At 47.9% G+C, this 22,427-nt stretch overlaps 1 protein-coding gene across 3 annotated transcripts in view; it reads right to left on the minus strand.

Moving 5' to 3' along the window:
* Window positions 1-2,146: 2,146 nt before the first annotated feature.
* The window catches only part of RUBCN (rubicon autophagy regulator), a 189,492-nt gene continuing 169,211 nt past the window's right edge, over window positions 2,147-22,427 (minus strand). For 2 of the 3 annotated variants that reach the window (XM_081190076.1, XM_081190077.1), the window contains 14 exons: window positions 21,322-21,417; window positions 20,737-20,852; window positions 19,061-19,262; window positions 16,872-16,973; window positions 15,294-15,368; window positions 13,401-13,461; window positions 12,333-12,465; window positions 9,929-10,074; window positions 9,256-9,320; window positions 8,091-8,329; window positions 5,110-5,171; window positions 4,069-4,222; window positions 2,765-2,858; window positions 2,147-2,676 (listed from right to left, as the gene is read on the minus strand). In XM_081190076.1, the coding sequence (XP_081046202.1) occupies window positions 2,507-2,676; window positions 2,765-2,858; window positions 4,069-4,222; window positions 5,110-5,171; window positions 8,091-8,329; window positions 9,256-9,320; window positions 9,929-10,074; window positions 12,333-12,465; window positions 13,401-13,461; window positions 15,294-15,368; window positions 16,872-16,973; window positions 19,061-19,262; window positions 20,737-20,852; window positions 21,322-21,417 (1,715 nt within the window). In that variant the 3' untranslated portion in view covers window positions 2,147-2,506. The remainder of the gene's footprint in view (window positions 2,677-2,764; window positions 2,859-4,068; window positions 4,223-5,109; window positions 5,172-8,090; window positions 8,330-9,255; window positions 9,321-9,928; window positions 10,075-12,332; window positions 12,466-13,400; window positions 13,462-15,293; window positions 15,369-16,871; window positions 16,974-19,060; window positions 19,263-20,736; window positions 20,853-21,321; window positions 21,418-22,427) is intronic. The other variant, XM_081190078.1, reaches the window with a different exon arrangement.

The following is a 22,427-nucleotide window of genomic DNA, read 5'->3' on the forward strand; positions in this document are numbered from 1 at the left end:
TCTTTAGAAAATGGGTCTTGCAGTCTAGGCCAGCACAAAAGGACATATGCTGCCTCCTGCAGGAGATTCTGCTGTGTGCTAGCTGAGTGACCTGTGCCAAAAATGCCACCTCCTCCTTCCTCAAGACATCATGCCATTTCTACCTACAGACCACACTGACCCTCACTAACATCCACAAACCAACTGTCCTTTCAGACTGGGCCACTTCAAACGTCCAAGAACCAGCTGACTTTGAAAGTCTGGTCATATTGCAAGGAATACAATCTCCAGCTTCTAGGCAGCAACACAGGAGAGTACTCTGAAGGACCACACCACACAATGTGCTCTGCTAGGAGGTTGTTACGGAACAGCACCATATACAGAATTGGGTACATTGCCATACAGTAGCATCTGATAGGAGAAGGCTGCTCTCACAGCCATCAGAGGCCCTCCCATTTTATTCTCCCCCTGCACAGGAACTGCCACATAGAGGAGTCTGGGAGAAGTTTGTGAGCACACACCTAGTCAATAAGGGTGTGAAGTGCTTTCACCATAAGAGGAATACCAGCATCAGCGGGGGGATGAAGTAGCGTAAAATAATCCTGCCAATCACACAGCACAGGCCAGATCCCAAGTTTCTCCACCCCCGCAGGCCATTTTGACAGACAACCCAATGTTGAAAGGGTTCTCTTAAGCGCTCTCAATTGTTTCTTCCTCTGCAGCCTGGCTTTATACCAAAGCCAGACTGCAAAGGGAAGATCCGTGCCAAAAGCAGGGATTGGCTGCACTGCAGAGTTCTGGATCCTGCAGGACTTGCTGCCAGTGCTGCCAGCAAGCCCCACAGGCCAGAGATTCCCCGATGAAAAAGCCTGGAGATTAAGAGACGACATAGACTCTTGGAGATTAAGCAGGGCTGGTGAACATCTCTCTGCTGAGGAACAAGGGAGGGGAAGCAGAGGTAGACAAGAAGGTGCTAGGAGAAAGCGTTGCAAAACAGGAGCAGGGAAGAGACTATAAAGACTAGTTGGTGTGGAAGAACCCTACTTGATTATAATGCACAGCCACATTTCAAGTACCAAACTAAAGGAATCTGACAAAGAGGCTCACCTATTAATATGAGGAAAGGAAGTTTTGTGTCTGAATGAACCCAAGTCATATTCAGTGCAACAGGCCAGCTAACTCCCCTTCAGCCCCTAATTCTAGCAGAATGGCTGGTGGTTAACGAGAGCACCACCTCACCAGCATGCTAGAAGCCTGTCTTCTCCAGTTTAGCACCCCTTCCAGGGCTGCAGCTCTGACTGAGCCTAAATATCAGGAGGATGAAGGCTGCTTTAAGCTCTGCTCCTAGAGACCCTGCCATGCTTCTGCAAGAATGAGGAAATGAACTGCAATCTTCAGCACCATTTTCTGCCCCCCATCCTACTAAATAATTGCCCCTTTCCATCATGGTCTGCTTGATCATGAAAGATGACCAGTAATAGGAAATCTCCTGTACCCTAAACAACAAAAGGCACCTACCAATTTACTAACAAAGCCGGGTAAGTCCAGAGGTTAGGTGTCAAGACAGAAACATAGCAGAAATATCAGCAAATGCATCGCTGCAAAAGTGTCAGAAATCTTCTCTGATCTAAGAAAGAGCCCAGAGGTTAACTCCCACAATAGGAAAGCCCCAGGCTCTGCCCTATGTAGGCTTTAAACTGGAATCCCTCCCAAATCCAGCATCCTGGAAGGGTACATTTATTTCTGCAAGCTACCAACCCACATTTCCCTTGCAAGGAAAAAGACTTTTTAGGCAAATTGGAAGAAACGGTGGTAGGTAAGGAAGCAGGAGCTAGGTCCTCTCTAACAGGGTGTTGGGGTGTGTGGGCAGATTATTCTGAGAAGAGTTGTGGGAACCTTGGGTTTGCCAACTATCGCCCCACCCTCCTCAGCTTCTCCTGCTAGGTACCAGCAGGTTTTCTACACCCCCAGTATTTATTGTAGATAGGCAGCTCCCGACAAAATAAAAGGGCAGGCTGAATGCCACTTTCGGTTCTCTGGCTTCCTTCAGGCACAAAAAATTAGGGCCAGATAAATGACATTCAGCAGCAAAAGTATACAGAGTTATAGGCAGTGGTTTTGGCAAAAGAAAAACAAAAAAGCTGCCTCTTCTGGCACACAGCAGCCACATAAGCCCACCAGCACCACCCACCGGCTTCTCCCAAGTGGCATGTGGAGAGAAGTTCAGGCGCTCAAGGCAAAGCCAGCTGCTACTTTCTTTGCGGTGGCAGCGAAGCTGGGCTCCGCAGTGCATCGAAGTTGGTGGCGGAAACAGCAAGCAAGTCTCTCTCTCCCTCATCCCGTGGCTCAGACAGAAGGGAAGCACCAAAACCTACTGAGGCAAGTGCAAAATAACCCTTTGGGGGACTCCCCGCCCCAAAGGCTCCCATCACGTTGGCTTCTTAGCTGTGGAAGAGTCAGTCTGAGTTCTCTGTCAGTTCAGTCCCTGGAGGCAGAGGCCACGCACCAAGTCACAGTCTCTCATCCGTCACGTGGTTGCTCCTTTAACGGCTGCCTCCTCCTCCTGCTCCTCCTCGTAGTCCGAGATGTCAGCCTCCATGCTCTGCTTGGCCAGCAGCTCCCTCCGCGCTTGCAGCCGCTCGCATTTGGGGCAGGGTCCTGAGCGGAAGCACACCTTGTGGTAGCAGGCTCTGCATTCTGCAAGGGGAGAGGGAAATGAGCAACTAGCAAAATCAACTCGGCGTCTCAAACACCCAGCCACAGGGGATGTGGCTCCCGTTCTCACCTTCGCACGTCCTGCACTTGTTCAGCTCAAAGGGGAAGAGGATGTCCTCCTCGTTCTGGCAGAACTCGCAGATGAAGCCCTTGGCCTGGCACAGCTGAGGGGGAGAAAAGGAAGAAGCGGAGGGGAGTGAAGGAGAACAGCCCAGCAGCTGCATCCCCACTTCTGAAGGGACAGAGAAGCCCTGGATCTGTGGCATGTGCACACACAGAGAGACACAGACGCCCTGCCAAGGAGTCCTTGCCTCACCCTCAAGCAACCTCCCTGGGCATCTGTTTAGCGCTGGGCACTGTAGCTCCACAAAAGTGGCAAGTGATCTCTAACAAGGCTACCTGCCATCTCATTAACTACCATCGCCAAGGAATCACAAACTCCCCTGTGAAAATCTTGCCTCAGCCATTGAGGGCTTTAGGCAAGCAACTTTGGCCACCCAATCTGCAGCACAGAAATAATTCTGCCACATCTTAACCAGCTGTTGTTGTGTGTGCCCTTATATATGGGTTACAGGTTGTGAAGGTTGCATTACAGCAAGACTGCGTATGTAATTACATACTGTTGTATCCAACAATGGCACTGCACTAGGATTTGCTGTTGTTGCAATCAATCAATTAAATTATAATTTCAGTTTACTACCCAGGGTCCAAGGCTGGTCACAACAATTTATAATTCAGTATTTACAACAGCTGAAACAAATTCCAGTCCCAGGAACAAGGTGGATCCTGAAAATACTTCCCATGTGTCAAGAGCTAGGATAAAGAGGAGCACCTTCAGAATGCCACAGAAACCACAGAACGAAGGTGCCCAACACACCTCTGTGGGGAGGGAATTCCAATGCCGTAGAGAATGACTTTTCCTGGGCCACCCCCCCATTACCTATTGCAGTCCTCCACACCATACTGTTCTGCAGGGTCCCCATGCCAACACTCCCATGGTTCTGGTGGGGGTGAGGGGAGATGTGGGAGAAGCCAGAACAGGTACTGTGTTTCAAATGAGCTTCATCCCAGCTTCAATTTAGCAGTGCATGTGATTCTCTATTACAAGAAGTCTACCAAAGTTACCCTCTCCACTGTGTGCAAGAGCGATCCTAAGTTCCTCCACCGATGTTCCCATAGAGATTGCAGCTCAAGCTGTCTCACTAGGAAGGGTTAAGATCAGCCTCCCTGGCACCCAGACATGCAGCCAGAGCACTGCCTGGGAAAATCCAGGTCTCCCTGCATGGCTTTTGTGCGAAACTTGACCCAGTGGAGAAACAAATACAATACAGATTGGGAGGACTGAAAGGGGGGGAAAGTAAAAAGGTTACCCACCATGCATTTCTCAACGTGCTGGGTACCTGCCTTGAGGAGCTCTGTCAAGCAAGGAACGAGCTCCCCCTTCTTGGTGGCACTCAGGTCATTCAAGGAATAGAGGTGGAGGTCCTCTGTCAAATGACCTGGCACGGCGTCAAAGGCATCCAGGAGCCTGCAGGACCAAGTCAGAAATCAGCACCATGACAAAGCAGCCTTGTTCTGTTCTGAACGCTCCCTGCCCTCACTTAGCGAATATTGCAGCCAGACCAGCTGATGCAAGTGAAGGCTGCTGGCAGAGCTCTTTAATAGCTCAAGGCTACACATTTCCCACCTATCATCTCACTACCCTGCTGCTCCTTTCCCTTGCAATGGTTATTTTCCATTTGCAAGTTGTATTGCTTTTAATATTTTGTCAGGAGCCGCTCAGAGTGGCTAAGGTCAGAGTGGTTGTTGCTAAGGTTCGTTCCAACAACCCAGCAAGGTCTATGCATCTCTGATGCAGTATGTGTGTGTGGGGGTGTACATTCACATAGTTAGACTCTTGTGTGAATGTCACGCATGACAGTTTGGGCAGCTGAACACTTGCAGGGAATCTGCTGCCGCTCGCAGCTTTCCAACTGGCAAATATAGACAGCTGTGCAATCTTCACACGTGACAAGCAGGCACTGGTACACAGTGCGCACCCCTATGCACAGAAGCAGAGGAAATGATCCCACAGCCCCACTGACCAGGGGGAGTCGGGGGACAGTTGCAACAGACATCTTGTCTTGCTGAAGCCCAGGCCTAGAGGTTAGCAAGGAGCAGAAGAATGCGTCTTCTGCTCAACAAAGGGAGGGTGGAGGAGCCTGAAAGACTAAAAGTGAGGTACAGAAGTTCATATGCTGGTGGTGGCGGCCCAGGTTCCTTGTGGTTCAAGAGCATGTCCTACAGACGTTCTGTAGGAGGAGATGCAGCTATCTGGGAGGAGAGCACTGGGAGGAGTCCACTACTCTTTCTGCGCCCCCCCTCCACCCGCATTGCTGGGCTTCTGTCGTTTTGCCTGCATCCCACAGCACTTACGCTTTCGCTAGGCGGCAGGTCTTGAACATGTTCTTCATGTGGTACAGCTGGATTCTCAGCAGCTGGAAAAGACCAAGTGGAAGGGAAAACCTCAGGTTGGAAGGCTTCTTTCGTTTTAGAAGTATGAGGTATGTGTGTCACAGCAAGGAGTTGAACAGAAACCCAGGGCCAGGTCTTGGCCCTGCCTCAAAAGGGACTTTGGCGTTTCCCCAACCCAGTGGTATGCATGGTTAAAAAGGAAGGGGGAAATTAAAAAGGGAAATTAAAAAACAACAACCAGGTGCAAGAGCTAGAAGAAATAACAATCGGACTGCCTCAGGCAGGTTTGGGTATGCTTTGTTGCTTTAGAATCGCCAGTCTGTGTAAGTGGCATGCAAATTCACTGCATCTGACAGTTTTGGCTTAGGTTACTCATTTCTGTAGTTCTGGGGTGGAGCAGAGTATTCCGCAGGGCGCTGTAGCTCCACGCCCCAGAAATCCTGTCCTTTCTGTTGCTCTGAGATTTCACCAGGCTTCAACCACACACTTTCAAGGTGATCTGCGCAGCCTTAAGGGTTAGAAACTTTATATAAATGTAAAAAAGCACTGAGATTCTGAGGATGCTGAATCCTGTGCTCAGTAACAGTCGCTGCACACACATGATTCTAGGGGAAAAGCTACTATAAAAAAACAATTTACATCAATGGAAGGTTTTGAGCAGAGGTTTAAAGAAAGAAAATGAAAACGAAGGGCCTCTGCAAATGTGCTTGGGGCAGGATTTCTATACATACGGTCAAAGTGAGTGGCAGAGGTGCAGGCTTGGCTTAAAAAAATGGAAAAGATGGACCTGGAGGTTTGCACGCTTGGCTCAGATTCAAACAGTAATTTTCTCTCTCTCAAAAAAGGGGTGTGTGTGTGCGCAAATTGGCCCCTGCATGTAGAACAATATTTCCAGGGTGGTGGGGAGTGGGACGTACCCTAAGAGCATGTATCTGCTCCTCTCCCACACATATTGGAACCCAGGGAATAATAATAATAATAATAATAATAATAATAATAATAATAATAATAATAATAATAATAATAATAATAAATTTTATTTATATCCCGCCCTCCCCAGCCGAAGCCAGGCTCAGGGCGGCTAACAACAATCAAATAATCAAACAATCAAATAGTCACATAATCTAAAAATATTTCATTATAAAAATTAATTAAAATCAAATTGATGGCAACCAATTAAGCAAAATTCTGTGCAGGTTGCCAGAGGAAGGAGTCAGGCTGCGCCCTGACCAAAGGCCTGGCGGAACAACTCTGTCTTGCAGGATGTCAGATCCCGCAGGGCCCTAGTCTCTTGCGACAGAGCATTCCACCAGATTGGAGCCGCAGCCGAGAAGGCCCTGGCTCTAGTTGAGGCCAGCCTAACCTCTCTGAGGCCTGGGACCTTGAGAATGTTATTATTTGCAGACCGTAGGTTTCTCTGTGGGGCATACCAGGAGAGGCGGTCCCGTAGGTATGAGGGTCCTAGGCCGTATAGGGCTTTAAAGGTTAAAACCAGCACCTTAAACCTGATCCTGTACTCCACCGGGAGCCAGTGCAGCTGGTATAGTACCGGATGAATGTGATCTCGCAGCGAAGACCCCATAAGGAGTCTCGCCGCGGCATTCTGCACCCGCTGGAGTTTCTGGGTCAGTCTCAAGGGCAGCCCCACGTAGAGCGAGTTACAATAATCCAGTCTGGAGGTGACCGTCGCGTGGATCACAGTGGCTAGGTCAGGGCGAGAGAGATAAGGGGCCAACTGCTTAGCTTGGCGGAGATGAAAAAATGCCGCCTTTGTTATAGCTGTAATCTGCGCCTCCATAGAGAGGGAGGTATCGAAGATTACACCCAAACTCTTAACGGACGGTGCTGGCACTAATTGCACCCCCGCAAGAGATGGGAGTTGCCCCCTCAGTCCCATATCGCTCCGTCCCAGCCAGAGGACCTCTGTCTTCGAAGGATTTAGCTTCAACTGGCTTCCACGTAACCATCCAGCCACAGCTTCCAAGCATCTGATCAGTGTGTCTGGGGCCGAGTCAGGATGGCCATCCATCAACAGATAGAGTTGGGTGTCATCGGCATACTGATGGCAACCCAGCCCAAAACTCCGGACAAGCTGGGCGAGGGGGCGCATAAAGATGTTAAAAAGCATCGGGGAGAGAATCGCACCCTGAGGCACTCCACACACCAAGGAGTGGCGCGATGACAATTCCCCCCCCAAGCGCCACCCTCTGTCCCCGACCGGAGAGAAACGAGCGCAGCCATTGAAGGACTGTGCCCTGGATCCCCACGTCGGCAAGGCGGTGGTCCAGGAGTTCGTGATCGACCATGTCAAAGGCTGTTGACAGATCTAGAAGAATCAGCAGCCCCGACCCGCCTCGATCCAGCTGCCTGCGGAGATCATCTGTTAGGGCAACCAGAGCCGTCTCGGTCCCATGACCAGCGCGGAAGCCGGACTGGAATGGATCCAAAGCAGATGTTTCATCCAGAAACCTACCAAGCTGTGCAGCAACCGCTCTCTCAATCACCTTACCCAGGAATGGAAGATTCGAGACCGGGCGGTAATTGGATAGATCTGAGGGATCTAATGATGTGGGATTTGCGGTTCTGAATAGGGATATGTAACAGAATTCTTTCCCACTGCACACAGGCACAGAAAGTGAAAAGATGCTTATGCAATAATGGCAAATACAATTCAACGTATGCATATTAAATTATTTAGAAGAACTATGTTTCTTTCTTAGGTGCAGGCAAGGAACTTTGCAGGTCCTCATTTGAAACATAAGCTATAAAGTCCCGCCAGGTTACAGAATGTTGTTCTACTTGTTCTTTGTTACAGAATCCCCAAGCTTTCTCACAAATCTACAGTTCCTGAGACAGCTTTGGCAGAAGCCCTGACACTTAAAGCAGGTATAAAAGCTACACTTGCAGGGTAGGGATGGCCTCACGGGGCACCTCACACTCACCCTGACTTGGTTGAGCGGCTTGACCTTGCGGTAGAGGGCAGTGTTGATGTCCTGCACATTGAAGAGGGGGTCGCTCCAGATCTTGCTTAGCAGGTCCTTGGAGAAATTGCTGATGCAATATTTGCTGAAGTCCCACTTGCGCAGGATGCGGCTGGGGATGAGCATCTGAGCGTTTTCATGGCAACACTGGCAGAAGTATTTACCCAGGTACTCACAGTAGCGCATGCGCTTGATGTAGTCTGAAGGGACGGGGGTTGGGGGGACAGAGAGAGAGAATGAATGAATGAATGAATGAATGAATGAATGAATGTGTTCAGACTCCTCCTGGGGAACGGGGGCTGAGCCTATCCACAAGTCATCCCAAAAACAAAAGGAAGGTATCCTGCCCAAGGTGCCAGTTTCAACACCCCCAGTGTAGTGCATGTGTACATAAGTATATGGAATGTGAATTTCGTCCCTACCAGTTCATGATTTGAACCACATCAGTTAGTTGGTTGGTTATATTCTGCTTTTCTGTTCAGAACAAAGTGGCCAACAGTAATTAATACACAAACAACCCAGTCAAATCAGATTAATACCACCCACCACCTTCTAAGACAAAATCTTTGAAGGTTCAGGCAGTGTTGAAGAAACTGTACTAGTTGCCAAACAGCTACTGGGCTATGTCCAATGACTTCTTATTATGTGAAAGACTGCCTCCCCCTGCATTCAGTTAGAAGATCAGTTCAGGCCATCTGGGAAAAATCTACACATGCCACTGCACCCTGCAGAATATCCGAGGGTGCTGACCTGAAAATAAGCATTTTTTGCTATTGTCCCTTATTTTGGAATGCCCTTCCCTCTGTCATATATGAAACAGCAGCTATCAGTTGCTTCAGATGTCTTGTGAAGACGTACCTTTCACCTGGGCTTTCCCCAGCCTGTAAGTTCATACCCTGCATGAAATGCTTTGAATCCTACAATTCCTGTTTTATATTCCCCCATATAGTTGTTTTATTGGTTTTACACTGTATTTTTAATTTTAAAAATAGGGTCTTTGAAAATCTTGTATGATGCTTAAGAGATTTCTAAAACATTAAACTGTCTATAAACAAAGTTTTACAAACAAAGTAACATAAAATAACATAAACAGGGCCTCAAGAACTCTGCCAAATCCATCACTCACCAGGGTCTGTCCTGATGCCACATCCGGCACAGCGATAGTTCTGCTTGGCCACTGCCACCTTTCTCCTGCAGACACACAAAACATGTGCTATGTATGTGTGCAGACGGAGGATAGATAGATCTGAACCTCCTACCTTGGGGGGCAGGGAGTGGGCTGCTAAGGAAAATGTTATGAGGATTTAACATGCAGCATTTGAATATGCAATAAAAAAAAACCCTCTACATGGGCATGCAATGTTATTGTAAAGGACAGAAGACACTTGTCCGTTTCCAAGCCTGTTCTTAAACCACAAGGAGCACTAGATTTCTGAGAAAAGGCCTGTGCTTGCAGAATGTCACCACCCACCAGACATGAGCTAGGGAAGAGGCCACGGAGAGGACACTTTCACCAGTCACTGTACTTTGGCTGGTCATCAAGCAAATCATGAGAAAGCCACCTCCCAGCCACTTTCTCATCCTCTGGTAGACGGTGCAACAGTCTGACTCAGCATAAGGCAGCTTCCTTTGTGAGTAAGGCTTCCATTCTTAAAGACAACTTCTAAGATTTTGTGAAGAGGGGAAAAATCCTCTTGCTGCTGTTGGCAGATTCTAGCAAGGGCATGAATGGGCATATTTGGAAAGAGGAAGGGAAAGACAGAGGACACTGCAGGCTTGAAAACCACCTGTCTCCTTACGTTGGTGCGGGATGGATATTGAAGATTATCTGTGGTCGGGGAGGCGCCCACTCCAAGTTCCCTCGGACCCGGATACGGAGTTTATAGATGTCCGCGTGTTCCCCATCGTCGGGAGAGATGGGCACAGAATCGGGAATTGGCAAGAGCTGCAGGAGGAGAACAAGACGCACAATGTAAACATGCACCTGGGTCCGGGCACAGAGCTTCCATGGTTAGCCAACAAGCAAGTAGGCAAGATCTGGTTACTGCAGAATCTTCTGGAAATAATTTAAGCACTAAGTCAATGCTGCTAAGTCAGTGCTGCTATAGCAATCCCGTGGCTATTCCACAATCCAGTGGTAAACTGCTACGTGTGATGGTGTCCTCCATGTTATTTCTGTTGCACAAGTGCAGAATCTCACGTCGCGGTCCCCTCCCTGCCCACCACCCTCGCTTTTCAAATTTCGCACGCACGTGAAACTTTGTAATCCCAGAGTGCACACGACCTTAACAAGAGGGCACTTAGGAATTCCTGACTGCTGAAAGAGGAGCTTCCTTTTGCCATTACCCAAGAGGAAGTCAACAATCAGTGATCCCTTGTGAATAGAGCCCACTGTCAAACTGAGAGTGGGGAGTGGGTGGAGAGCAACAACAGCCCCAAAACTACGGCAAACGGAACAAAGCAGCATCTTGGAGAGCAACTCCGCAGCAGAACCGCAGGTCACCACTGAAGCGCCTTTGTATAAAGCCAATGCAGAACTGATCTGCAAGGCAACCAAGGAGTGGGAGAACAGCCACAGTTGGGGCTCACACCAGTGCTTGTTAGTCACTTCCAGCAGCGCTGAAATGCTTCACTGTCTCCAGCACAGATTATCAGTGTTGGGTGGGCCCTTACCCCCCACTGAAGTATATAAACAGGGCCATTATGCTTGCTGCAATTCCTCCCTGCGTGACTTGCATGACTGCTGCCTCCCTAAAAGGCCTCACGCTCTCACATACAAGCAAAGCCTGTGGTTTGAAATAGACAAAATTAGAAGAACACACAGAACTTGCTTAAGGAGCGATGCAGAGCTCTGACGTTCCGCACCCTGACCACACACTCCTGCACAGCCTTGGTTCAGGTTCTGGGTTTTCAACCAGCACAGCCCATGTCTACTCAAATTCCTTATGGCATCTTTAAGGGCTGGAGGCTTTTTGCTTTTAAAACATACCAAAATTCTCAGGGTGCTGAATTCTGCATCAAAATGCCCTACTGTGCCCCAGTGCTATAGGACTGTAAGCATGCCTAAGACACCTTTCTTCCTCCGGCCATTGACTTCCCGCAAATCAAGAAGCTGTCAAATGTCAGCAAAGACACAGCTGGGGTGGAGGTCGAGGCATGAAGCCTGGACCCACACCTTTGGGTGGCTACTGATTGGTGCAAGTCACACTCAGCTGGCTTGTATTTGCAGTCTTTTGGCTTCAGGTGTGTCCAGCCCTGGTTATAAACCTGATTTTCTACTGAGCAGCCACAACAAACCACTCTAAACCAAGGCCTTCCATGCAGAGAGCGCAGCCACAGCACTCACACACCCTGGGACCCTTCAGATGGGCCATTCATAAAGGCTGTTAGAGCACGCAGTAAACACGACACTCCCTGGGCACACTTCCCATTCGGGACATACCAGCAGCAACTTTCTGCAAAGCTGTCTTTTCTTATACCACTTGGGCCGCTTAAGAAGCCTTTTAAGAGACAGTCTCGGGCCCTGAAAACCAACAGCAAATGATCTATCAAGGTGGCTCCCTGAACAAGGCTTCCCTGCTCCTGGGAAGAGAAGCGGGAACAGAGGCGGGCCTGGTGAAAGCTTTTGGAGGCACTTCAGATTGCCACGCTCCTCCTATTGAAACATCTGATCTTTAGCTTCTTATCTCTGTGTTGGGTGCGGAGCAACCTGTCCCTATGCCACAGCTAAATTTCACAGACCACATAGCTCACTTTTATCAGCCACAGTCCTGGTCAGTGGTCAATGCACATGATAGAAAGAGCACAACACCAATTCCCAGCCTCCTTCATCCAGACGTTTTGGATTACAACTCCCATCAGTCCCTTGGCCACGTTGGTTCCTGCTCCCTACCAATCCCAGTGTCAGTAGTATCTCCCACTGTCTTGCACAGACGTAGGTCTTGTTGCCCTTGCCACCTGAGCCGTTGGATGGGCTGGCCACATCACCTGGCCTACCTGAAGTACTGGGACTGCTGCCCTTTGCCCTTTTAATCTAGAGTGGTTACGACCACGCTTAAAAGCCACCACATCCAGCACATTAAGTGTTTGCTGCCCCCCGCCGTAAAGTGGCTAAGTTTAAACCACCACTAGAGAGGGGAAAGGGGGGTGCAGAGCACAAAATGACTGCGCTGTTCTGGCAGGTGCTGAACTCAGGAACCCTACCTTCTGCGGGGCATCTTGCTCCGGCACAAGCCATTCCAGTTCGGAGGCGGCAGGGAGCTGCATCCCTTCAAACTGCTTCAGCAGACCCATGGCCACAGCCTCCGCCGAGTTGGAGTTGAGGAAAGAGTGGAAGCTGTTGGACAAAGCAGCGGAGATTAGCACAGATACAAAGCAGCGGGAAAGGAAGTCTCTCCTGTACATCCCCTTCACCTTAAACCCCACACGTCCCACAAAGCCTTGGGCTTAATTCCTCACTCTTCTTCTCTTACTGCAGGGACAGGAAACCCGTGGCCCTCCAGAAATTGCTCAACTCCCCAATCCCTTCAGCCCCAGTCAGCATGCCCAACTGGCCCAGGAGCAGTGGGGATTGAAATCCAACAACATCTGCAGAATGATGATCTGGCTTCCCCTGTTCCTGCCACACTTAAAAGTGTCCTATGGACACGTTACTGCATTTTCTCACATCTAGCCCTCATTTGTTCTTTCTGCCCCTGTCCCAACCAAAATATAGACTGGGGCACATGGCCAGTTGCAGGAGCAAAAACTCCCATCAGTCATGCCTCTGCCTGTGGAAGCAGCCCCTTAGTCAGAGCCAAGCTGGCATCTTTGACACCTCTCTTGGCATAGAAGCAATAAACCAGCGTTTCTGGCTCCAAACTAGTTCCTTTTATCTACTTGGAACCTGCCCCTGGATGCAATATACTGCCACCATCCGCGAGACTCAGCCTAGCCAGAACCTCAGCAACCTGCAATCTGGTCCTCACCCATTCCTTCACACTGGGAAGCCAACCTAGATGCAGAGCTTTAAATCCTTGTCATCTCTTGGCCCTGATACTACCAGAAATGGCTCCCAAATGGCACAGATCCTACTTACATTTGGGCCCCCAACACCCTTCAGATATATTACTGAGAGAAGAAGCCTGTTTAGAGCTTTCTTAAATTTGTCTCCCAATTGTCCCTTCTTCAGCCTTTCGGCCTAAATCTTCCCAGTGTTTCACCCCAAATGAAATGGAGCAAGGGGAGGAATGAGCCATCATGGTGTTCTTACGCTACATCAGAGATACATACGTGGAGCCTGAGGAGTGGAAGGGCTTCTTGCTGGGAGCTGCACTCCTCTTGATGTCTGCATCTAAATCACAGCACAAATGAAGCGGGGGAAGGTTAGACGTGGCAAAGATTCTGGATGGATTAACGCATATCACAACTTTACAACAAGGAACTGATCTACAGTGGTGCCCCACAAGACAAATGCCTTGCAAGACGAAAAACTCGCTAGACGAAAGAGTTTTCCGTTTTTTGAGTCGTTCCGCAAGACGAATTTCCCTATGGGCTTGCTTCGCAAGACGAAACGTCTTGCGAGTTCTTGCGAGTTTGTTTCCTTTTTCGTAAGCCGCTAAGCCGTTAATAGCCGCTAAGCCGCTAATAGCCGTGCTTCGCAAGACGAAAAAACCGCAAGACGAAGAGACTCGCGGAACGGATTAATTTCGTCTTGCGAGGCACCACTGTACAGCAGAGATGGGCAAATTCGCCTATGGGCCGAGGCCTTCTCACAATGGACCACCTCAAAGTCTGCCCACTTTCTGCACCATCCACAGAGAGCGCCTCAAGAAGGGTGTCAGAGCCTGCATTCGAGGTTCCTAAGACTAAAGTAAACACAAGCCACATCTGGCATCTAACCCAATTTTATCTGATCCTCTCCACCCCAATTTGTGCCTGGTTGGAAACATGAGGCATTGATTTGTAGCTGCTTGCATCCTTCCCATTAGGAAGAGAGACGGCTACAGAGACCTCCAAGGTGGCCTCAGTTCCTGAGCATGTTGGCACATACCAGGAGGGAAGAGATGCTTTGTTCACCCAAGTATTGCTGCTCCCAAGGCATGGCTTGATAGGTGGTTCTCCCATCAGAAAAATGAGTAGGTTGCTCCCCAGTTTAAGCCACATATTCCCTCACCTAACATCATCTACCACCCCATTTTGCCAGAATTCTGTGGGGGGCTGTTATAACAAACGGCTTTAAAAAGCAACTACACTCTATATAACTAAATGGCAGATTAGTTGCCCAGTGGCTATTGATGACCCCCATTTCAGAGAGGAGGAGTTACAGACTGCTAGATATTGTGGGCTATTTATCTATGATGTGGAAGATCACATCAGGCCCTGCTTGTAAACTTCCACAGGGCACCTAGTTGTCCTCCATTGGCAGAAAGGCCATCAATCTGACCTGGTCTGCCAATTCTTAAAAGGTCCTCAAAAGTTTTGCTAGCCACAGTTGCTCACACTGGTCTAATCCTTCTATCAACACCAGCAAGCAGCTAAGAGAGCGAGAACCATAGGGTTCTACCATGGGGTAAGGTGGAAAGCTTATAAGCCATGCAGGGAAGTAGCTGCTAGCTGTTTAGCTTACCCGAAGAAACACACACACAGGGAAATTAGTTACGAGGTGTTAGTAGAGAGACTTACTCAAGCGTGTGTGAGTGTGTGTGTGTGTGTGTGTGTGTGAGAGAGAGAGAGAGAGAGAGAGAGAGAGAGAGAGAGAGAGAGAGAGAGAACACACAGTTCAAACTGGTCACTATGCCAGTCAAAATATGACAGTTTGCATTTGATATCCCTGCTTTTGTAGCCTTCAGTGGACTGCAAAAGAAAAGGGTTCAGGAAGTCCCAGATAGATTGTAACAGAAATGTCCCTCCCACAGTGGGGCCATGTATGTTGTACAACTGATAGATTTTTGCTGCTTTGTCAAAACCGCCTGGTTTAGACCAGACTTTGGCCCATACGGTTTTTGCTTTGTTTTGCTCTCACCTCTGTTTATATTCTCAGCACCAAAAGGTGGAGGGAATTCTATAACATGCAAACACTACAGGTAAGCACCTAAGGCATGACATGCAATACACCCCAAGGGCGATCTAACTAGTTGTGCCCACGTGACACAGACCGACCGACACGCAGAGCAAGGTTACTACCTGAAAATAAGGAAGCCATTGAGACAGACAGGCCATTCTTGGATATTTGAGTCAGGTTAGATCCATCGTTACCATCTGCATGATACGGTGATGACAAAATATTGCATGTCAGCAGAAGAAGGGGGGGGGGGAGAGGGTGTAAGCACAACCAGAGCAAGGATAGGAGAGACTCCCAATAGCACAGGGCCCTTCAAACCAGACCAGTGGCTTTCAAATTTTCTACCCTGAGGGAATTCTTTCCATGTCAAATTTGTCTGCCAAGTAACCCTTGCTCATCACAAATTATTCTGGAGCATAACTGTGTGTGCACACACACACATAGGGTACTGGCCAGGCCCCCACTGTAATCCAAAATGCAGCTGATAATGCAATTGACACCCGCTCCTTGCAGGTGCAAGCTGACTTCATTGAGGAGCCTCTAAGAGGCTTCTGGGGAGTTCCAGAATTCCACAGGATAGAGTTTGAAAACCACTGAATTATGGGGTTCAGAAGATCCCACCAACTCTGAGCTCTTGATCCTTTCCCCTCCTCCCTCACCCCAACACACAGTATTCCAAGCACAGCTAGGCCACCCGCACAACTGTTCCTCTGGGTCTTGGCTGCTTAGCTATTCCTTGCTTCAAAGCGAGTTTCCAAGTTTCAAACCAGCAATATTTTGTGGCAGATGCCAAAAAAAGGTAGATATTTACTTTTGTTTCTCTGATCTCTCTTAAAAAGTTTGACGGGGAACAAACTTGACTAGGAAGCTTCCACAGGGGTTAGGGAGCATCCCCCAGGCTACTCTAGTCTACTTCTGTAAGGCTGTTTGCTGGGCTGGTTTCTCTGCCATGCTCTTCTTTGGCAGGAGCAGGGTAATCATGTACAGGCAGAATAAGGATCGCCTCACTTCCCTAATGGCCAGACTCCACACACACTGTGGTTTCCAGCCCCGGTAATATGTGCACTGGGACTGATCCTGCATTCTGCACAACTAGCTTTGGCTGTTCCAAGTGCAAGTACCTCCTCCACACTTCCCATTTTTAAAATTCAGAACTGATCCTTCCTTTCAAAAGCCGGCCCAATTCTGCCATGTGAACATGCCTTTGGAGAGGATTCAAACAGTAAGCTTCATGTTGGAATAAGGAAGCATGGGCAAGCCTCCCTCCATTGTAACAACAGCCTTCAAATTTGCATCTTCACTGGAAGGACCGATCAGCAAGGACAGTTTCAAGCTGACAGACTAGCAAATGATAATCACAATTATCCTCCCAAGGCCCATAGTGTGTGCTTTTCCATTCCTGTTGGGCCCACTGTTCTGATACTAGAGAACTGTGTCACTCCCATTTTAAGAGCTGGACAATGCAGGCAAAGATTACTGTCTTCAGAGTCGCACACAGAGTCCTGCTGAGAAGGTGCCAGGTTCGGTCCCTGAAATCTGCAGTTAAAAAGGATCTCGGACTTGCACCTGGAAGCATTTTTGCCAAGGACCTTGGAGAGCTACTGTCAACCTGGGCAAACAATCTTGGGTCAGATGGACCAACTGTCCCAGTATAAGGGAGCTTCATATGCATGAGGCTCATTATACCAATTACATCTTACCTCTAATCTCATACTCGTCAACCTCTTCTGCTGAACCTGAGTCAGACAAGTGTGTCGAGTCTCGGGAGCTGAAGTGGGATCCACTGTCTGTTGCCATAAGACCTGGGAGAACAGTGGCAGAAAAAGAAAGACTGCAGTGCACGTCAGAATCTGTCTGGTTCAGCCTTGGCCGGCCAGCCTTGGCCAACCCTCCATGTTTTGGACTAGTTCCCATCACCCTCGGCCAGTACATGAATTCAAGCTGGCCATTAAGCACAATAAGAAGCAGCACATGACTTCACTTATTTCCTTCTCCATCCCTTTCGCCTCTTGTACCATGTCTATTAATTCCTGCGGGCAAGGACTGCCTTCTTTTAAAATCTGTGCACAATGCTCAGTAAAGGTTTAGGTGTTTTAAAAAGGAATCATAGAAGTTGCAGGAGAAAGTTCTCGCTCTTCATTCAAGTCACCTTATTGATGAGTTTTGCATGATCAAAAGTTTAACCCAGTGCTGAAACAAGGGCAAAGGAAGTGCCTGTGGATAACTAGGGGCTCTCAAATAATTCACAGAACCTCTTCTGCTGAGACTATAAATACAGATAACCCAGAAGAACAAAAACTTAGGGCCATCTTTTTAATAAATACCTGCATGTTAATGAAGTATGCAAATGATTAGACACTTGCCCATTTCACAACTGATACACATCCTAATAATCAGGCAGCCCTCAAGACAATAAGCCAAACTAAATACACACACACACCCTTAGACAACCACATAAGCTCTATTGGTTTGGATCCTGTATATCTCGGTCCTGTATACCTGAAGGAGCGTCTCCACCCCCATTGTTCAGCCTGGACACTGAGATCCAGCACCGAGGGCCTTCTGGCGGTTCCCTCATTGCGAGAAGTGAGGTTACAGGGAACCAGACAGAGGGCCTTCTCGGTAGTGGTACCCGCCCTGTGGAACTCCCTCCCTTCAGATGTGAAGGAAATAAGCAGCTATCTTCTCTTGAAAAAACATCTGAAGGCAGCCCTGTTCAGGGAAGTTTTTAACATTTAATGCTGTATTGTTTTTAACACTCGATTAGAAGCCGCCCAGAGTGGCTGCGGAAACTCAGCCAGATGAGCGGGGTATAAATAATTTATTATTATTATTATTATTATTATTATTATTATTATTATTATTATTATTATTATTATTATTATTATTATTATCATAATCATCATCCAAAACAGCTCCATCTTGGGGTAATCCAGGATACACATGTAGTAAGAATTCACTTCTACACCACTTTGTTTGTTACCCAAGTGCGAAACCACCTTTTAAATAAACCACAGAACTAAGGAAACTATTTTCAAGTCCAGCATCCAGGAGGGACCCAATGTTTATTTCTATTGCAACAGGACAGAGCTCAACTTAAGTGCCAGCTGAGAAGAGTGTAGGGCTAAACCTGCAGAGTATGAGATCAGCACGGCCCATGTATAGGTCTTCTTCCCTGCTTGGATTGACCAGTCCCTTCTGAGTTAGTCCCAGAGAAAAAAGTTTTTCTTTCTGCCTGAAATGCACATAAAGCCTTTTCCATCTTATCAGACTGCCTCCTTTCGTCCTCATTCACATGAATCTGTTACCATGAGCCTCCCTGCTGACTTCTTTAAAAAGGAGATGAAGGAAGCAAGGATGCCCTGAGTGGGGGAGAGTTAGATTTCTAGCAGACCACTTCCTCCTCCAGACTCCTGTGACAAAACTAAAAAGCAAGGCTAAACCCTCTAGGTGTTTTGTGATCCTCAGATGCTGCACACACAAACAAAGCCGTAATCTGCACTACACTAGGGTGGAATTTGGTATGGAACACAGACATTAGTCGCGCGCCGCCCCCCTCGCCCCAGGAGTCTCATTTCTATCTCTTTTTCGTTGCTAGCTTCTACCAAGGATAGATCCTGAAAAACAACACCCGGACTGAGCCGCACTTCCAGGGGTCAGGAAGGAAAGCTTCACTGCAACTCATTCATGCTCTGACATGATAAGAAGCAGAAGGCTATCCATTAATCTTGCTGAATTGGCCCAAGAATAAAGGTTTCTTTGGCAAGAGGATATCTGTGGCACTAGCCGGGATCTGCACCCTCGGAAATAGCCTCAGGGATCCACAGTCACTTAAATCCCCAAAGAAGCCTTCAACACAGAAAAGGAAGAGCTGGAAGGAAGCACCCACTGTCTGAGCTGATCTCCGGGTACGCTGGGTGCAGGTGCCGCGTCCTGATCTGTTGTCGGCGGATGCGGATTTTCTGTTTGAGCTCCTGGATCTCCTTATCGCTGTCCTCCTCCTCCTCTTCCAGCTGCCTGTTCGTCATGTTGCACTTCATCAGCTCAATGGCAGCAATGAGCGACTCGCAGATGCTGAAGTGAGCATTTTCCTGGGGTGAAGGGAAGAGGAGAAGCAGCAGAGTTAGGTTTTGCACAAGACTCAAAAGGAGGGAGCAGTTCTCTAGAGAAAGAGACAATGGGCTTGCAGGGGGGTGGGATAGGTGGCATGACAGCTGTCTAAATATCTTTCAATACTCAAGCCTGGTAAAAAAACCAAAAACAAAAATTTTGGCAGCCCTGTGCAAAATCTACACTGTTGTAGAATATGGATGTGCACAGAAATCTGTGGCTTGCTTCATTTCCACCAACCCACTCCCAAATATTTTTTTAGCCCTTATGGTTGGGGGAGCGAGTTTTTAAATGTTGCATTAAAAAAAATTTCCAAGGCCAGAACTTGTCTATCAACCGTATTAGTAATAACTTTACTGTTTAGCTCAAAGTCATAGCAAAAACAAATGGAACATTCAAAAGTAAGCCACAAAGTTAAGTTTCCTGTCTGCCAATGCAAATAAGGAAACACACAGAACACATAGTTCTCAGAAAATAAACCAACAGAAATAAAATTATTCCCGACATTAAACTCTGAGAAATATTTTTCACGAGGATCCTTAAAAAGAGGCATGTTTAAAACACTGCTAACTTGGGGGCTAGTTTGATCATTTTATTGTCAGCCCTTCCCTTAATTGTCTGTATCACATAAATAGATACTTTGGACCACAAAGATGTTACGATATTGAAGCAATGCAGCCGCGAGCTGCTGGTAGCTTGAAAACAAAACATAATGGGAATGTTGGGACTGTTCCGTGGGAAACAGAGGGACAGTCAATTCACAGTGCAGAGGGCACCGGAATTAGCTCAGAGTGTAATATGAGCTGGACAGGAAGTGTTTGTTCACTCTCGACTGCTGGAGTTTGAAGAGAGCAGTCATGTTTTCTGTAACGCAGCAAAGACAGAAATAAAGGCATGTAAATACGTTTCTGTCTATCTCTTTCCCCTGCCCGGGGGTGGGGCAGGAAAGAGGGATGTGTTCTTCTCACGCTGAGAAGGATCGCCTATCGCAACCTCTGCCTGGATCTTGCCGGGAAAGCAGACAGGGAGGTCACCAGGAGACCAAGCCGGGTGCCTGGGAGAGTTGCCAGTTTCTCCTGATAAAGGCTTGATTTCCGACAAAAGAAAGTGATCACTATCCTCTCTCCAGCTTACATTTCAATACTGCTGGACTTCAGCCAGCTTATCGACCTAACAGGAATAGAAAGGCCTTGGGGATCAGATGACCGAGATGGTCTGCAGCCCTTCCTTATGAGGTGTAAGGAATTGATACTGCCTGAAATAATTGAGTGCCAAAGACATTCCTGTCATCTTAGACAAGCAAGAGACCCCAAGCATATATATGGTTCCCCGGCAGCTACACTTCCACCCAGGCACTGGCCATATATCTTGGGAGTCACTGCTCTCTGTGTTTTTCTCTCACTATTTCATGCAAGCTCCCTGCTAATCTCACATTTCACTTCTCCTCTTGCCTACCTTTTCCAAGTCTGCACAGCTGCCAAAATCTTGCTCTGACAAGTAGCTTATCAGGGACTGGCCTTCTGAGGGCCTCCGGAACATCCCTTCCCCAGAGCTTAGATACTGCCCAGTATCTGTTGGAGAAAGAAAAGTTAAAGGAAAATTACTGTTCCATTCCTATGAACTTTGTCAAGGGGTGGCTCACGCAGGACTAGGGCAGTCAGAATCCTTTGGGAACGGTGGAAGATGCAAAGTCATTTGGAAAATCTCGCCAAGGTCTGTGCTGGCTCTAGCTCCTGCTTCTCTGTTGTCAATAGGCCTTGGGTAACCAATGTGGTACCTTCCAGATTTTGTTGGACTCCATCAGCTCCAGCCAGCATGGCAAATGGCCAGGGGTGATGGGAGTTGTAGTCTAATGACAAATGGGGGTGCACCACATTGGCTACCCCTGCTGAAGAACATTTGAAGCTGGAGGGGCACAGCTCTTAGCAAAAACCTGCATCAAAAACTGGAAAAGGCTCACACACCATGCTGATGCCCAACACCAAAGGAGAACTGAGAAACAGGCAAAAAATAACCCAATGAAAGCCCTACATTGCTCACCGTATTCCATGTAAACAGATCCAGGGGTGCTCATCTGGCTGCTCTGCATTGAGCAGGACATGCTGCCTTGGAACCTGGAAATGTCTCCACTGGACTCTAGGGATAATATAAAGAAAGATGGAATCAATCGCCATGATCAGAACGAGCCACAGGGCGGGGCATGAACAGAATTGAATGGGACAAAGTGATACATCGTGAAATATATGAAAAAAATAAAGTCAACAAGATGGAAGGTGCGGGAACATTTGGGCAAACAGGAGCCCAGAAGGAACCCTTGAAGGCAGGCAGGCTGTGGGGTGAACTTTCATGGACAGGAGCAGAAATCATGCATGTTTTCAAGCAGGGGAGTATTCTAACAAGCTAGTCTAGATCTGCCTTCACAACTGGTGCCAATAGATGTCAGGATTGGATCTTAGAGAGAGTCAGGTTCAGTATTCCAATTTAACTTGTGGCCGTCCAGTGTATTTAGGAGACCAGCTTCCATCAGCCTCTTATAGCCTGACCCATGATTAGGGATGTTGAGTGTTCAGCAGCACCTGACAGGTTCCCCATCCCGTCCCTAGGCAAACATAGGCAAGTTTTTGTCTATTGAGTGCCATAATAAAAGCTTTCCTGTGAGACCACCGTAAAGCACTCTGTTGCAAAGCTTGGCTTGATCATTCTCCAGAAGCTTCAGCTACTTACTATGAAGGCCGCTCCAAAATATGCACTGAATCCTTGGCGAACAATTAAACCATGCTGTTTTACATCTATAAAGTGCTGAATGGTTTGGGCTCAACATACCAGGGACCACCTTCACCCACATGGCCACGTCACATTACCATTTCTGAAACTAAATGTTCCTGGGGATCACCAGTGCCTACCAGTAACTCCCGCCTCTTGCTACCCTTGGAGACTCAAAGGCAAAGCACAGCTCAAAAGCTCAAGATCTTTTTATCTAGCCTTGGCATTGAGGAGGAGGGTTATGCCAATACAGAAAGAGAAGCGTGACCATCAGTTACATTTCACCTGCATAATTCAGTTTTTGGGGTTTTTTAAATGTAACTATCCTTGTTTCTTAGACTGTTGCACCTCTATAAAATCAACTTACATGCATACTATGGTGG

The sequence above is a fragment of the Podarcis bocagei genome (genome assembly GCF_964188305.1).
Source record: "Podarcis bocagei genome assembly, chromosome: 4".
Classification (NCBI taxonomy): domain Eukaryota; kingdom Metazoa; phylum Chordata; class Lepidosauria; order Squamata; family Lacertidae; genus Podarcis; species Podarcis bocagei.